Raw genomic sequence first — 16,850 nt, 5'->3', positions numbered from 1 at the left:
GAGCAGGACTGTTATCCTATATCCTATGTTTAGTATTAAATATCCTATTTTTTTATACTATTTTTTTCGTTTGTTGATTTGTTTTTCAAATCTTACTTCTTGGTTCTATGGCTAAAGAATCGAAAGATTAGTTTAGCTGCAGTTCCATTGACTATAAATGCTTTATTTAACAATTGGTAAAAAAAAAAAAATTATTTTAAACTAACTTCTCGTTTGCTTTTAATTATCAAATTGTTGACATATTTAAGATTCTTTAATTCTTCTGTTTTTAAGCCTAAAATTCGCTTTACCGAGCGAAACTTGGTCCCCTCGTACTTCACACCACGTACGGTACGTGCATAGAAGGTAGCAGAAGGTATACCCTATGTTTGCCTGAAGCCGATAGAGCTGTGCATGCTCCTTCTCCACCCCAATCTATCCAAAACCTCGCTATTTACCCATTCCAAGAAATTCCATTTTTTTTATCCTTCCCTACGAACTCTTTCCATTTTAGTCGTAGACGACATGCTTTTCGTTTTGGTCCCTGCTGGATGAACGAAAGGAACTATCTTCAGCAATCTGTCATCCTTCATCCGCAAAACGAGTCTTAGCCCTCTCTACATTTCCTTCATTATAGGCCTAGAAAATTGTATAAAAATCACATTTTTTGCGATAAGATATTTTTATTGACACTCAGTTCATCTGCATAATCTAAGTATAGGATAACTTTGAAGACAGGAAGCTTCTTGAGGATGGAGGTTACGTTTTAAGGGGCCACAACTTTGGTTAAGACAAATCAAGAGATTTTGGGTGAGGTAAAGAGTGAGGGGGGAAAGGCATTCCCTAGGTGGGATGCCTGACTTGAGCCATTTCTATGTTGGTTTTTGGAATGATCAAGTTTCGTTTTTAATATTATTACATCTTTTTTAGAGCAAAAATTAGAGTCCGATCTGATAGTTTTTCTGACTCAAAAGACAGTTCCAGATCTGTACAATCTCACTTCACTAGTATATTATGCACCCGCCCTTTATAATTTAGTGTTATTTTTTCTCTCTGTGAAGTAAATTTAAAGAAGGAACTAATAATAAAAAAAGTAAGAATAATAACTAATATTATTATTATTAATTAATTAATTACATATTTTATTTATTATTAATTATATATTATTATCATATAATTATTATTTTATTATTATTATAATACTTATCATTATGAATAATAATTATTGTTTATTAATCATAATAAAAATAATAAGGAAAATAATTCTAGGGCTCCGCAGTAGCTTCAACTTGCGTTGATCCATCGGGGCGGCTTCTAGTAACCGGTCACGAGGACGGAGCTTGTGTTTTTTATGACATACGTGGTGCAAGACATGTTCAGATGTTTAAACCTCACGCCTCTGATGTACGGAGTGTCCGTTTTTCTCCTTCGGCCTACTATCTCCTCACTGCTGGATATGACGGGAAGCTTATACTAACAGATTTACAAGGCAAGTATCCCAAAAAAAAAATCTCTCTATAATTCTGTTACGTTACCACAAGTTTTGACTGGTTTTTAAAATCCATTAAAATAGTTCAAAACTAAAATAACATAATTAATCGTAATTAATGTTTATTCTCGTCCTGCCTCATAAGTTTAAAGTACCAAGGACATTGTAAATGAAATCTAATTGTTTAAATTTTGGTAAGTCGAAACTTACATAACGATGTACGTTTTGAAAAATTAGGAAAACCCGGAAACTCAATTTATAATGAAAAAGGTCTTCAAATCAGAAACTCAATTTATAATGAAAAAGGTCTTCAAATCAGGTATGCCGTTCTTACGTTTGGGGATTGCCAAGTTCAAAAACAAAGAACGTGTGTGAAAAATCAGCAAAAAATGAGCGAAAAGAATTATCATCTTGCAGATCTAGAAAGCGTAACTTTCCCGATTGCTGTAGCAGAAGGAAAACACAATCATTAACTGGTATCAAACTGGGTAAAAATCAAGTGATTGGATTATTAAAATATAGACTACGCCTAACATCTTGTTAAAAAAAATAGGAATAGGAAAGAAGCATATGTATCATGCAAATGCTAAAGTTTAAGCTATGCATTAATTTGTTTATTAATAAAATTATTCAAAACTTCAAATTATTAGTTGCTTACTTACCTATAAGAACATCTTTTTGAAAAGACCAATTATCCCATTTTGTAATATTTAGCCTTTCCAGATATTGATTCAAAAGTATAAGTTTTATTGCCTAACTTGTATCACATACAGTGTAAATATTAAAATCATTGTTTCACTTCAGGAACCAAGAAAAAAAATATGCAGACATGACACATTCTATCGTAGGATTCACATATTGAAGTCGACCTAACCTGTTTGGATAGCGCTTGATATATAATAAGGAATTTGGCTACCCCACTGAGGATAAATATGAAATATTGCGTAAAGTAAAACTCAAGACATGTATTTAAATAAGTTATTTGTAGGTTCCTGCAATATCTTTGAATTTTGAAGTGCGAAAAATGCAAATTACAAATTACTATTTGAAGTGTGAAATTTACCGAATTAGTTTACGAAAATTTATTTTTCACGGATCGGTTTGCAAACACTGGCGTACCTTTTTGCGCATGAAAACTGACCTTTAACATTCATGGTTTTCAATACATGGTTTTCAATACATGGAAATACATGGTTTTCAATACATGGAAATACATGGTTTTCAGATATGGATAGGCCTTAAATGAATACAGGTGGCAGAAAAATGTTTGCTTTTGATGTCCTTGGTAATTTAATATCACATTTCTTCGAGGCCTTCTATATAAGAATTTTTTTATGTACAAGTGGAAAAATATTTTGGAAGACTGGTGGCAGAAAATGTTTTCTTTTTGATGTCCTTGGTTCTTTTTTGTATTAAAATTAAATTAAAAATAAACAAGTTTTTTAACTGAAAGTAAGGAGCAACATTACAACTTAAAACGAACAGAAAATATTCCATATATGAGCCTTCCTCGTCCTTCGCCTCGTTCTAACTCAATGACCCCCTGTAATTCAGTGTTCGTTCTTAAAGAAATGGAAAAAATAGTCAAATTTTAGTGCAAAGAGCGAGGAATGAGGAAGGGGCTGCTAGACGGCACAACTAAACGGAAAGCTGATTGATCAAAAAATCTCAAAACGCTTAAAAGTTTCTACTTGACCCCCCTCCCCCACCTTGAGACAAAACAGAAAATACTTATCAAACTATATATACCTGGGCATACCTGTTGGAGCAAACCTGAAAGAAACTTTAAATTATGCTAGTAAGATCCGGGCTGCGTATGCATTCCTGGCTTCGAACGTGTCGTATCTGAGTAGTGCTCACCGTTTTCGGTTATATAATAGTCTAACAGTTCCTCCCTTACTTGCCCTTGCTCCTCTTTCGTCTTTTTTTAATTGTGGTATGAGAAAGCAAGTTCATCATCATTATTTTGAATTTGCAAAGTATTTAATGGAGCTTCCAACTTGGACAAGTAAATCTTTTCTGCAAAAAAGTATCAATTGGTAAACCCCGCTGGGTTATTGAGAAGCGTATTCTTGATTTCTCGGTGCTCTCCTATTATATGGACATTTCTAAAAAGTCAAGTTTGATTAATGCTAATGAAATAAAATAGGATGAATACATAATAGTTTATTAACAAGTTTGGGCTATATATTTGCACTTTAGGGGGTGGGAGGGGGGGGGGAGGTAAAGCATTGCATATATTAAATACGTAACCTGACCTAACCTAGGTACCTTCCCCCACTGTATACCCCACAAAACAACAGTTTAAATATCGTATACGCAATGAAAACCACGTTATGGATTGCATTACTCTGAAGTCGTCTATTGAATTAACCCGTCAAAAACGGGTTTTTCATGACTGGTTTCCTCATAGGTCCCCATATAATGGGAAAGTACCGATTTTTGTATTGAAAGCCAGAAGTCTTCCCATCTTTAGTCATTTCTGTTTGTCTCTTATTTGTAGTTTTCAAAGTATGTTTTTATTTCTGTTGTTTCTATTTTGTTTTTCTTGATTTTTACACTGTCTTTTTCTGGGCTCTGCCCAGTATTTTGTGATGTGTTATAAATAAAATGATGATGATAATGATACATATCCAGTCTATAATGAAATTTTTTCTTTTTTTCATAATAAGAAACTTCGAAAATTTATTAAGTTTCCTTTGCTCTTTAGTTTACTGTGTAATAATATCACAGTAATTTTGCGGCTTCATAAAGAGTATGTTTATCATTCTAAAACATATTCCTGTTCTTCTTTAATATGTATATATGCAAGTGCGTGTTCAGAAATTCATTTTTTTACGTTACAATACACTCTTTACGTTTTCATACTTTCTATTTTTACGTTACAATACAATATATTTACGTTTACAATATATTTTATTAGGTTACATACTTTTCAGGATAACAGAAATACATTTTCGTACTTTTCCTTTTTTAATCTTAATTTGTTTGCAATTTCACAAAAATAATTTTTATCATTCTAAAAATATTACGTTTCTCGCTTCCATTGCAACTCTTAAACTAAACTTCTTAAACTTTTTCGCATGCTGATCCAGGGTTGCCATCCTGACCTGGAAGAATTTACTAAATCGGAGAGGAAAATTTACTAGATCGCATCTATTTTTACTAAATGCTCAAAAAAAATTTTTTTCTTGCGTTTTTATAGTATGATTGAAAATTTCGGAAACCTACAAGTTCAAAAATCCTTTTTTGGGATATATGTATATATATATATATATATATATATATATATATATATATATATATATATATATATATATATATATATATATATATATATATATATATATGTAAATATAATGTTACATTTCTACTTACTTTTAATTTCTCTCAGCAGGCTCCTTTTTTCTCCAAAAAAAATTTTCAAACTGAGGAGATTCACCTAATCGCCTTGGGTGGTTGGCTTTTGTTTTGATTCCAATAGATTCCCAATCACCACAAATCCAAGTGTCATTATAGCTTTATTTTTAGTTGGTAAGATTTGATACACAGAAAACTGATTTTGTCGACCTTTAGACGCCGGAAGTGAAGCGTCTGTATGGGAATAGGTGACTGCTTGTCTGTCTCTAAGACAGACAAGCAAAATTGTAAATTGTAAAACAGACAAGCCAAAATTGTAAATTGTCATATGTTTACGATAATTTTTTTCCTTGAATGCATGGAAAATAAAAAGAATGTTTTGTTTACTATAAATCATGACTTCTTACTAGTTTTTACTAGATTTCGGGAAATTTACTAGATTTTTTTTTTTTAATAGATCTAGTAAAATCCTACTGACGGTGGCAACCCTTTGCTGATCAAAGGTCTGCGTTGCGTAGGTACCGATCTCCTAATTCAATGCTTTCGGCCGGGAGTGCAATGCGTGGCTGGGGGCAAATTATCCGACGCATCCCGTGTTTTTCCCTAGATTTCTCCAGGTACCCATTTAGAGCTGGGTCGACTCTGGCTGTGCTTACAGGGTAACATCATTGACCACGTTCCAAACCAAATAACCAGCGACACTAAGATTCGAACCCCTTGACCTCAGCATTTCAAGTCCAGAGTGCCATTGCAGATCGGCTTTGGTTATTTTAACAGCGTCGCGGGATATTTTGGGAACACGATGTTGATACACAACGCCAATTTTCTGAAAAAAATATAGTGCCATTTTGGAAAAAAATTACTGATAAATAAATAAATGTACATTCATACAATTATTGATATATATAAATATTACATAATTGGAATGAGCTTTAAAGGAGATTCTTTTAATGCTTTTGTTATTTTCAACCTTCATTTTGACAGTTTTACCAAGTCCTTTAAAACTTTTAGCTCCTTTAAACTAAGTTTTTTAATATTTTGGTTATCTGTACAAATTATTTATTAGATTATACATTTATTTATTATTTTTTTTTTATTATTGTTCATTTTTTCGTTTCTATTAATATGCTAAAGCTGAGAGTCAGATTAAACTAATCTTGCAATAAAAGTTTGTTAATACCCTAAGCCGTTCCTGGTATATTGCTGCAAATCCCCGTTAATCTAAACTACATATATGCTGGATCGAATAACCAACTTTGTTTCCCTGCTTATCTTTTGCTTCCAGAGATAATTGAAGATTCTGTAATTTTGTTTTCCAAAATACGAGGGTATTCCCATTTCTTGCGCATAGAAATATCTAAAGAATAGAAGTTGTCAAAAAAGAGTATGCGTTATTCAGCCAAGGGGCAGCTAATGTGGTTGTTAGGTCGTAAAACCGTTTCTGCCCCTGTATGGAATTCTTATCACTTAACATCACAGAGCACTTTTCTTTTTAACCTTTAATTTTTGGTGTGTGTGGTGTAAGTCAAGGCCGTATTCAGGGAGGTGTTAGGGGGTTTGACCCTCCCCCTCCAAAATGTTTGTCCGACTCGTAAAAACAACAAATGAATATATATAATTCTTTATGAGCTTTTTGTTACCCCCCCCCTTCCCGAGAAAAATCCTGGATACGGTTCTGGTGTAAGTAAATAGCTTAGATGCTGGATTTCCTTTAAACTCTTTTATTGTTTATTTTAGGTGATTTAACGAGACAGTTGCCCAGTGTATCAGCTGCTCAGCATGCAGATAAAATAATTTCTGCTAGATGGCATCCTTCTGATTTCTCATTTTTAAGTACAAGTGCTGATAAAACGTGCGCATTATGGGTTTTGCCTCCTGTTTAAACTTTGTTATATATAAACATATATATATATATATATATATATATATATATATATATATATATATATATATATATATATATATATATATATATATATATATATATATATATATATATATATATATATATATATATATATATATATATATATATATATATATATATATATATATATATATATTTGTATATGTACACCTATATATGTATATAGGTGCGTGTTCAGAGGGAGGATTAAGTGACTGGATTACTCTCTCCTCAAAGGTCTCATGTCACAAATTCTTTTTTATCCTAAACACTAAATAAATACCTCATACTCTCGGTAATTTTAATAGTCTATTTTGATTCATGACTGTTCAAATGTTGAAACATTCTAAATATGGAATTTAGCAATTTTATTGACTTTAATGACCCTCCTTTTTTCGATAGATTCGAATAATTTAAGTGTTAACCCCTCCCCACTAATGTTATTTTAAATGTTTACCCCCCCCCCCCCAGCGAAATATTTGGATACGCTCCTGCACATAACTAAATATATAACACTTTTGGACTATTTTTATTGAACTTCTAATTTTCTTCAGGAAATACTTCTTGTTTTCTTTTTTCTTTAATCTGAATTTGTTTAAGTTTATTGTAGCTGTAATAAAAGTTTTGTATAAAAAATAGTGTATGTTTCTTTAAGAATTACTATTTTGACTGCTATAGTTAGAAAATGGGGAGGGGGGCTTCTAGGTGCTTATTACATTGGCTAATTATACACATTCTATATGTTTGTTTATGGTTTACCTAGCACCTTGTCATGGTGACTGATGACTTAAATCACAAGGAGCCAAAATTGACCATTGTGCCTCATTAGAGTTAAGGGTGGAGCTTTGTAAAGAAAAGTAACTCGTGGGTGGCTTTTAGCAAAGAAAATCCTCGGCATCCGGTAAAATATTTTCGATAGGTAACTAATATTAATCTTTAAGTAAGATATTACCATGATGTTAAGGGGACTTAATTGTAACTTTAACACCAAAAAAGCTTTGGAATCATATTTACACACTGAGGAACGTTATTTGTCTATATTATCTTGTCGTAGCAATAAATAAAAGGTCATAATGTTCTAATCACCCGTCATTTCATGCGTAACAATTTTTTTGGAAGGGGGGGGGCATGGGAATGCTCCAAATACCTAAGTTATAATACCTAATACATGCTACTACTCTAATTCAACATTTTAGGTTAAATTGAAAAATACTGCTCAATTTGCAATATCGTTCTGTTTCATACCACGAGAGTTTAAAAAAAAAAATTATCGCTCTGGAGCACCCCGATACAACCCTAATCTTATTTCGATGTATGAATATTGTCTCCTCTTATTTTAATCTTATTTCAATGTAGGAATAAAATTTGCAAACCTAAGGGACAAAGGATATCGCACACATTACAGATAGCAGAGGAAAAACATATTGGAAATTTAGACATAATAATTTCAATAAAAATCACAGATTCGTCTATATTCAACCGAAAACTCGAATTGTGTTAAATGTTGGAATGACTCAATTCTACCGTGTCTAGATGAATCAAGATAATCATTTAATAATTTTTATGTTAACATTTCTCTCCTGAAAAATTCACCTGGCAGTCGAACAACTTTTTATGCCTGTCGGTAGCATGCATTCTCTCCTGATGACCAGAAAAAAGTACTTCGCCTCCTTCCCCCAAACGCAAAACCACAAGTTACGTTACCCCCCCCCCCCACCACCATCCATAAAAAAATAATTTTTCCTAAGAGTTTTAACTTAGACTTCTTACCTGTGAGACAAAAAGAAATATGTGTAAGCAAAAAAAGGTAAGGATATTGAACTAGACTTACACTCCCTACCGGTAGTTTTAATCTTTGGCCCTTCATCTAGAAAACGCAATAGTGATGTGGGGATGAGGCCAGTCATGCTGTGCTCTCGCCCACCTTTTCTGTAATTTTCCTTGAATGTCTCCCGTTAGGCCTACGGATTTTGGGATGAGTCTGCTCACACCCATCCCAAATCCAGTTGCTGATGAACAAGGGCTTAAAATTTCCTATGGACATCGGATGTCAAGTATAGCTTGCTAACCACCCAACTAGAACAGGTTTATAGAGTATCCTTACCACACTACATGCAAAATGTGTCACCTTTTGATATATACTATTGACTATAAGTAATATCTGAATTACTATAGTAATCTGAATGACTCTGAGTATCTGAATGACTAAAGTAATATCTGAATGACTATAGTAATATCTGAATGACTATAAGCATTCAGGTATAAAAACAAAACTTACTCCTTCATATGATAAGAAACCATCCAAATCTGATTTTGAGGCACTACAGATAAATACAGGCATTGACAATATGCTGTTATTATTTTTACGTTATAAAAAGTCACGGAAACTCTCTGATTATATAAATTAAGACTGTGTAATTGTTCTCATGCCAGGTCGAAATATTGCTTCGAACTTAAAACTGTATTTTAGCACATCAAATATTAAGTTTAGCTTTATTTTGCTATAATATGAAACCTATATATAAAACCTTTCTCCAAAAACTTCCATGATGCCCAAGCCTACTTGACTTGGTGACTCTTTTAGTTGGAGGCTAATATTTGTGCACAGTAATGCAAAATAAACAGCTTAGTTTGAATCTGCTGAATCAGGGTTCACACACAGCTTTTTTTTATTATTTCCAAAGGCTCTTAAAGAAGGGCAGATGGATATATAAAAGTGTTTTACTACAAAAAATTATATAGAATCCAGTGCTTCCATTTCTACTATATTTTAGAGTAGACTATTTTATTTAAATGTTTCTCCTCTAATATTTTTAGAACTACTTTAGTACTTTATTTCTACTTTAAATTTGAATTTTCCACTTTTCTTCTTGCCGAGCCTATGGATTTTTGTTACGGAAAAAATAGGAATTTTAGTAACAACAGCGGGATTTTGGCAAAAGCGATTGACAAACGTTCTTGTTTTGTCGGACTTGGATAAACCCGCAAAATTTGAAACAAAACAACCAACGTGGAAGGACCGAAGTGATAGACAAATACAAATAGAAGCACCTATGCACATTTACGATTTTACTTGCTTAAAAAAGAAGTGCTAGAGCCTTTGTCACAATTTTATGGTAAAAGACTATGTGAACCTTAAAAGAGAAGAGTTCTTCGTACCCGCCTCTAAGGTTTACCTGGGACCAGAAGCGATCGCCCGTCTGTTTTCTTACCAGGAAAAGATACAAAGCTCACGGAGAAGTGCAAGAGCATCAAGTAGATTGCCCAGAAATTATATATTGAAGCTGCGTCCCAGCTAGTCGACCGATTTCCATTTGATTACGACATTTACAACTTTGTAGAGATTGTAGACCCAAAAGTCGCATCGGATGGTGATATTCCATCGCTGCGTCTTTTTGCCAAAAGTTCGGGCACCCCTCGTGGGATTTCGGGCTGGTTGAAGAAAAGTGGCGGGCATTGATGCTGCTTAGTCTAGACGACAGTTTGCTCAGTGGCAGAAACCCGATTGATTTTTGGAATCGGGTGGCGTCCATCAAGACGCCAAGTTGAGTGCTAAAGTTCACTAGCGTCCTTCATGTCATTCAGTTTATTTTTAGACTTCCCTGCTCAAATATCGTTGTGGAAAAACTTTTAAACGTTCTGAAAACAGGAAAAAAATTAAAAGAGGAATGGGCTCAAAAACGTAACTTCGGCTGCGACGATTTCTGTCAAGCATGGGATGAAGCGTAAAGGCCCTCCTACGTTCACCGAGAGTATGAAGAAGAAAAAAAATTTAATCCGATGCAACTGCGTCCGAATGCGTCACTTTTTTAGGCATTGGGAAAGACGATGGGGATGGCGACGACAATGATGACTCGGGGTGTTAATCTTAGTATTTGGTGTTTTCTCTTAAATCATATGATTTGGTAATTCTGATTAAATTTTTCTGAATACAGTTTAAAGTGAGTCTACATTCGGCATTTTCTGGAAAACTGGGAGGCAAGTAGCAGTCTACACTGGTTAAAATCGAATAGTTCAAAAGATCAAAATGCAGGCGCTGTCCTTAAATCAAGCTCTAAGTGATTCATTTTTGCTAGTACACCTTGCTGATATTTACAACTCTATATAAAAAAATCCAAAACAAAATACTGCGTGAAAAAGCGACTGGTTGGATATCATTCATGCCAATTCTTCGTGCCAATTCAAATGAAAACGAGGGTGTTACAAAAGTAGCAATAGAGAAGGAAAAAATAATGCCAAAGAAAAACAAATAAATAAACTATATTCATATACTCCAGAATCTGACATATGGACCCGGAATTTATAAATCAAAACCGAACTTAACTAGTCGATAAATACAAAGCATTGTTTTTAACGTCAGAAGAAGATATTTTGGTACACGTAAAAGGTCTTGAGTTGCAAAATAAGTCGCCTTGAACAAATGCTATAAAAATTCAGCATTCAGCGTAATAAGGCTTCACTTGTGACTTGGAAAGAAGTCAGAAAATGGGGAAACTTCTAGGGATTTTGGTATTGAAAATAGGGATTTTTCTCCAGGCTTTTAGGGATTGAAAAAATTTGAAGTGGAAACACTGGTAATATAGCGTAAGAATCAATTTTGTTAACATTGCTGTTCAAATAGTAAGTTTGATAACATACTTCCGGATTGTGCCCTACTATAGTTCTACTCTTTTTTTCGCACTTGAGTGCTTTATTCCCATACTAGTGGAATGGAAGCACTGAAAGAATCACAGTCTCCTTGACGAATGAGGTTTATGTCATACGTGTGAACAGGCTTTAAATTAGTCTCTTCGTAAAGGGCCACATCCAGTGATTCGAAATAAGTTTGATTGTTTATTTGAGATTCTGAATCATTGGCGCTCCAAAAGACGGAAGAGGATTCGCTAGATGTTTTCTAGATAAATTTTCTACGGATTGTTTTGGGTACCCAACTGACTGACCGTATCTCAAACAGTAAGCTCTACGAAAAGTCCGGCTCAATCCGGCTTTCTAGGGCTATAATGAGAGAAAGGTTGAGATGGCTAGGACACGCTTTGTGGATGAAGGATGAAAGATTGCCAAAGATCGAGACCGTCCTTGTCGGCCAACCCTTTAGGGCTAAACGAAAAAAATGTTGTCCCCGAACTGGTTGGGAGGATATTGTAAGGAAAGATTTAAGGGAAATGGAAACTTTTTGGTAGGGTGTAAAGAGAGATGCTTTGAATAAATTTGGAAGGAAATAAGTGTAGCTGTGTCGGTCTCAGGTGGCTTAGTGCTGCAGTGATTTGTTAGTAGTAGTAGCATTAGTAGAAATTCGTAGGAGGAAGTAAAGAATAGAGCTTTGAACAAATTGTGGCAGAGGACAAGTTTGCACAGCTGCTTGGACACTACGTGACTTAGTGCTACAGTAAGTTGTCAGAAGTAACATTTCTTAAGAGTCGAAAGTGATTGGACGACAACCAGCCCTCTTTCATGGCCTTTTCCCCGAAATGTTTGCGATCAAAATTTTTAGATGGCTATTTTGATCAAAATATTCCATAAGTCCAATAACTATAAACCAGGGGTTAACAAATCCCTCAGACCCTGGGACAAGAGCTACAACTTTTGTAAGCTGTCCGCTGTTAACATATTTGATTTTTTTTTTTTTTTTGGAGGGGTTGGTCGTATAAACTTTAGACATGGCTCATTCGATTGGAATTTGAAAGTATTAGTTCTTTTTTTTAGGTGCCCATTTCAATAGCCAAAAGTAATTGGAGGTCATCCAGCTCCCTTCCCCCCCCCCCTCACGCCAATCAATTCCCCAAATACATCCAAACAAAGTTCTGAGATTGCTATTTAGTTCAGTATAGTTAAAAGTCTAGTAATTATGTCTTTTGGGCTATCCACCCCCACAGTCTTCGGGTCAAGGGCTGTAAGTTATGTAATTCGTCCCTTGTTTAGATGTAGTATTTTCTGTCGAGAAAGGTAGGCATATTTTACCTTTAGTGTTCTAAAAGACGAAAGGTATTCAGTTGAACCTGTCAGAGAATATCGGAGAGAGTGTTGAACTAAACTAAAACACGTTACGTATATGTGGGTTGTCAAAAAGGCGTAACTCTGGAATGACTGATTTTATTAATTCGGAACCTTCCGGAAATTGTTAGAGGGGTTATCAATTGACCAAAAAGGCAATATTTGCACATAGTACTGCTACTACCACTGCGTCTGCTACTACAACTACTAAAACTACAACCACTGCTATTACTGCTTCTGTAGTGAGTATGGCTGAGGAGATTGAAGTGAAAATCAAAGGAAATATTGAGGGGAAAGTTTAATTAAACCAAAACGTACTGTCTATATATATAGATTTTCAAAAGGGCGTATCTGCATCAGCAATATCTTTGGAACGGTTTACCTTTTCGAGCTGAAACTTCCAGGGCATAATGAGTGGATGTTCAAGTGGCCAAAAGGAAACATGTTTGATGATTTACATCATAAGACACTATGGGTATGCGTGTTGTCGAAAGGGCGTATCTTTGGCATGGATTAGGGTATTAAGTTGGAACTTTCAAGGAATACTTATAGGGGAAGATCAATTGACCAAAGGATAATATTTGCACAGCGCTACTACTACCACTACAACTACTGCTTCTGTAGCGAATATTACCAAGGCTGAGGATATTGAGGTGAGAATTTAAGGAAATGTTCACCGGAAAGTTGAACTAAACCAGAAAATAGAATGTGCAAACAGATTGCAAAAAGGGCGCATCAGCAATATCTTAGAAAATTAATGGGAGGGCAGTCAGCCCCCTCCCACGCCCCTTAATTCCCCAAACATATCCAATCAAAATTCTGAGATAGCCATTTTGTCCAGTATAGTTGAAAAAAACAGTAGCTATGTCTTTAATACAAGACAATAAGGCTTTGACAACCACCATTTTACTTGTAGCGACCATTCAAAGACAATGTAGTGCTACTTGGACTGATGAGGAATTAATTTTGAACTTAATTTGTAATCTATTTGACGACTGTGACAATACAGTGACAAGAGGAATGTTTAAGTACTTCCTGGGGTAAAAGTGTCCTAAAATATAGACCTAAAAGAAATGCTAAAAGATTTTATTCGTTTACTCTTTGAGTACAAGGCAATTAAAAAAAGTATACATTCAGAAATCTGCTTTTTGCATTGATTCAGATCTATTTTTTATTTATTGTTTTTATTTGGGCCCTTAGTGAAAGGTCAATATTAATTGCTCATTCAATTAGGATCTTCGAATAAAGTCAAAAGATACTCAAGCGTTATGTTCAAGACATTTCTAGCTCTTCTTCTTTCTTTTTTATTTTTCATTTCTACAGAAATGAATTAAAAACGAAAGGAGATTAAATAAAAAAAAAATTTAACAAAAGTACAGGGCGAAGCTATGTTTTGAGCAAAGCAAAAAATAAATTACCTGAAATTATAATGATCAGTGAACTAGAAGTTGAAAGAAACACATATTACACTTATTAAAATATGTCACCAATAATGAACTTATAATATACCAAAAATAAAACTGATATTCAACTCAAGCCCAAAACGAACCTAAATTACTAAATATAGGAACTTGGAAGTCTTCCCCCTTGTACCCCAATTATGGTTTAATAAAACATGTGTTGTAAAACAGATATTAAAGCTAAAAGAAATAGATATTAGACTTAATAAAAAATGAAGTCAATAATGAACTTAATAATTTACCAAAAATAAAATTGATATTCAGCTGAAACTCAAAACGAACAAAAATATATATGGATCGTAAGTCATTCCCTTGCAACCCAATTATATCGCAAGTGTCATTCCTGCTTTAATCAAAGCAAAATATACATTTTAAACGATTTTAAAGCAAAAGTACTACTACTACTGCTAACAACTCACCGCAGCTACCCCCCCACCATCACCCAAAGGTTAAATTCTACTCTTGAAAAGGCTACAAAAATGCAAATGAAAAAATTTTGATGCGTTCTGTAAAGTTTTTTTGTAATACCCCTCAAGGAAAACTTCCAGTACAAAGCATCCAGAATAAAAAGTGTTACCAGATTTCAGCTCCTGCCACCTCGTCCAAAGGTTCAATTCTACTTGTAAAATGGCTACAAAAATGCAAATGAACAAATTTTGATGCATTTTGTATTTTTTAACCCCCCTCCCCCCCCAAAAAAAACAACAAAAAAACAAATGATACCCTTTTCCTTAGATACGAGTAGGGATGTAGGTATTACTCCAGGGAGTACATAATTTATGCATGGATTATTGATTCACTAACGGGTCAATGACACCATTTTCAAGTTCAATCAGGGGGGCTGTTTCTAAGTATATTGACTCCGGGACGAAGTTTGCACATGCGCACTGAATACTAACGGAGGAATGTATTGATCCGCTAACGGGACAGGATCATGTGTCTCTTTCTAGGCCAATCAGGGGATGTTTCTAAATGTATTGATCCGCTAACTGGAACAGGATCACGTGTCTCTTTCTAGGTCAATCAGGGAGTTACGTGAGGTTTAAGTTACATCACAATTCACCCTTGAGATTTTGTTTATTATGGACATGCATTGAGGTTAAATTAGCATACAGTTTCAAGCCGCCATGGAGATAACACTAAATATTGATGATTTGGAAACTTTAGCTACAAAGATTTATAATGTGAGTTCTTTTTAGTAAATTTTCTTAGGTTTTTTCTAAATAAAATAATTTTTGTAGTCCCCCTCCAGTATATTCAAATTCAGAGTATACCCCCCACCCCAATAAAAACTCCACTATGTGATGTTTATAGTCGTCAGAAAGCGTAAAATACGCTCTTTTTTACCATGTAAACCCCCCAATGTTAACGATTTTAATTCTTTCATTGTAAATAATTCTCTTTTTCGATAAATTCATGTAATTTTCGTGCTTTCTGTATTCTAGCAAAAGTGACAGCTGACAACCGTCAACTCTTAGATATTTGATCCCCCTAAGCCGTGAACCTGACTTTTATCATTTCCGTAAAGATTTAAATAAGGATAATTATTGACACCCGTCAAATGCGCATCCTGTGTAACTCAATTGTCGGATTTAGCTTAACCAAGTAAAATGGTTTCACGAAAAAGATATTTTTTTTCCAGTCAAATTAGCAATATATTTTTCTACAGTAAATCTTTTGAATTCCTAGGGGGAGAGGTGTTGCTTATGATAAGTATTTTCATATGGAAAATTTCTCTTCCATTTTGAGTACTCAGTGTTTAGATGGGGGGGAGGGGGCAGTGCCTCGCTTCTAACAATTTCATTGTAAGGTGAAAACAAACTGTTTCTTCCCGTGAACTGCAAAGAGATGGATTCATTGTACAGACATGTACCCCCTTTGACAAGAAAACTAATGTCGCCTTTCCTATGTATAACCCTGAAGTTTAGTGTTTGGTTACCTTTTAATTATACCATATTTAAGACTGGCTATTTTGAGATCTATATTTTAAATCATTGGCCTGGATTTGATGCAGCTTTTGGCCAGAGAGAATAATGCTAATTTTAAAAAAAAAAAATTTCTAAATGGTAAAAATAGGATTTCTATGCTTTTCGGGTTTATTTCCAACACGGAGTGTATTTAATTTTTTCTCTAAATGGTAAAAATAGGAGCTACTGATTGTCAAGGTTTATTTCTCACAAGTTATGTAATAAAAACGCTTGATTTCTAAGCCTAGCTTCTTCATCGCAAATTTTACTTTTTGCTTTGCTGAAAAGGGGAGAGGGTTCGTTGGGACAAATGCTTTCTTGACAGAATTATGCCTTACAATAAATTCAGTTTTTCTTCTTTAAAAGGGAGTCGTTATTTTATACAAAATTTTCTCTTCTTTTTAAGGACAATTTTGTGAAATGCCCGCCTCCCAGTAAGAGAGCTGGGGGTAACGATGCTACTCATATGCAACGGTTGGAGATGGCTGGACCATCGAGAGTCCCCCAAATCCCTTCCCGACCAGCGCTGCCTGCCCAAGTCCCATCCGCACCAGCCCCTATGCAGCCAAGTAGAAAGATAGAGAGAGAGAGTGGGTGGTTAACTACAAAATGGTGAGCCCCACTGCTCAGACCCCCCAAGTCAGTGACATCGCTGCCCCGGCTGCACAATCCACTGACATTGCTGGCCCGGCTACACA

The 16,850-nt window shown here is 34.6% G+C and overlaps 1 protein-coding gene across 1 annotated transcript in view; it reads left to right on the top strand.

Annotated features, from left to right (window-relative positions):
- The window catches only part of LOC148956957 (WD repeat-containing protein 47), a 116,186-nt gene extending 109,398 nt beyond the window's left edge, over positions 1 to 6,788 (top strand). Inside the window, exons 11-12 of the mRNA XM_089087925.1 lie at positions 1,249 to 1,468; positions 6,566 to 6,788. Of these exons, the coding sequence (XP_088944051.1) occupies positions 1,249 to 1,468; positions 6,566 to 6,711 (366 nt within the window). The 3' untranslated portion in view covers positions 6,712 to 6,788. The remainder of the gene's footprint in view (positions 1 to 1,248; positions 1,469 to 6,565) is intronic.
- The last annotated feature ends 10,062 nt before the right edge of the window (positions 6,789 to 16,850 follow it).

Source organism: Artemia sp. Qi Xiang Cuo, chromosome 1 (genome assembly GCF_049724085.1).
Source record: "Artemia sp. Qi Xiang Cuo chromosome 1, ASM4972408v1, whole genome shotgun sequence".
Taxonomy (NCBI): Eukaryota; Metazoa; Arthropoda; class Branchiopoda; order Anostraca; family Artemiidae; genus Artemia; species Artemia sp. Qi Xiang Cuo.
Note: the sequence above shows the minus strand (reverse complement) of the source record. Positions and strands in the feature narration are given on the sequence as shown.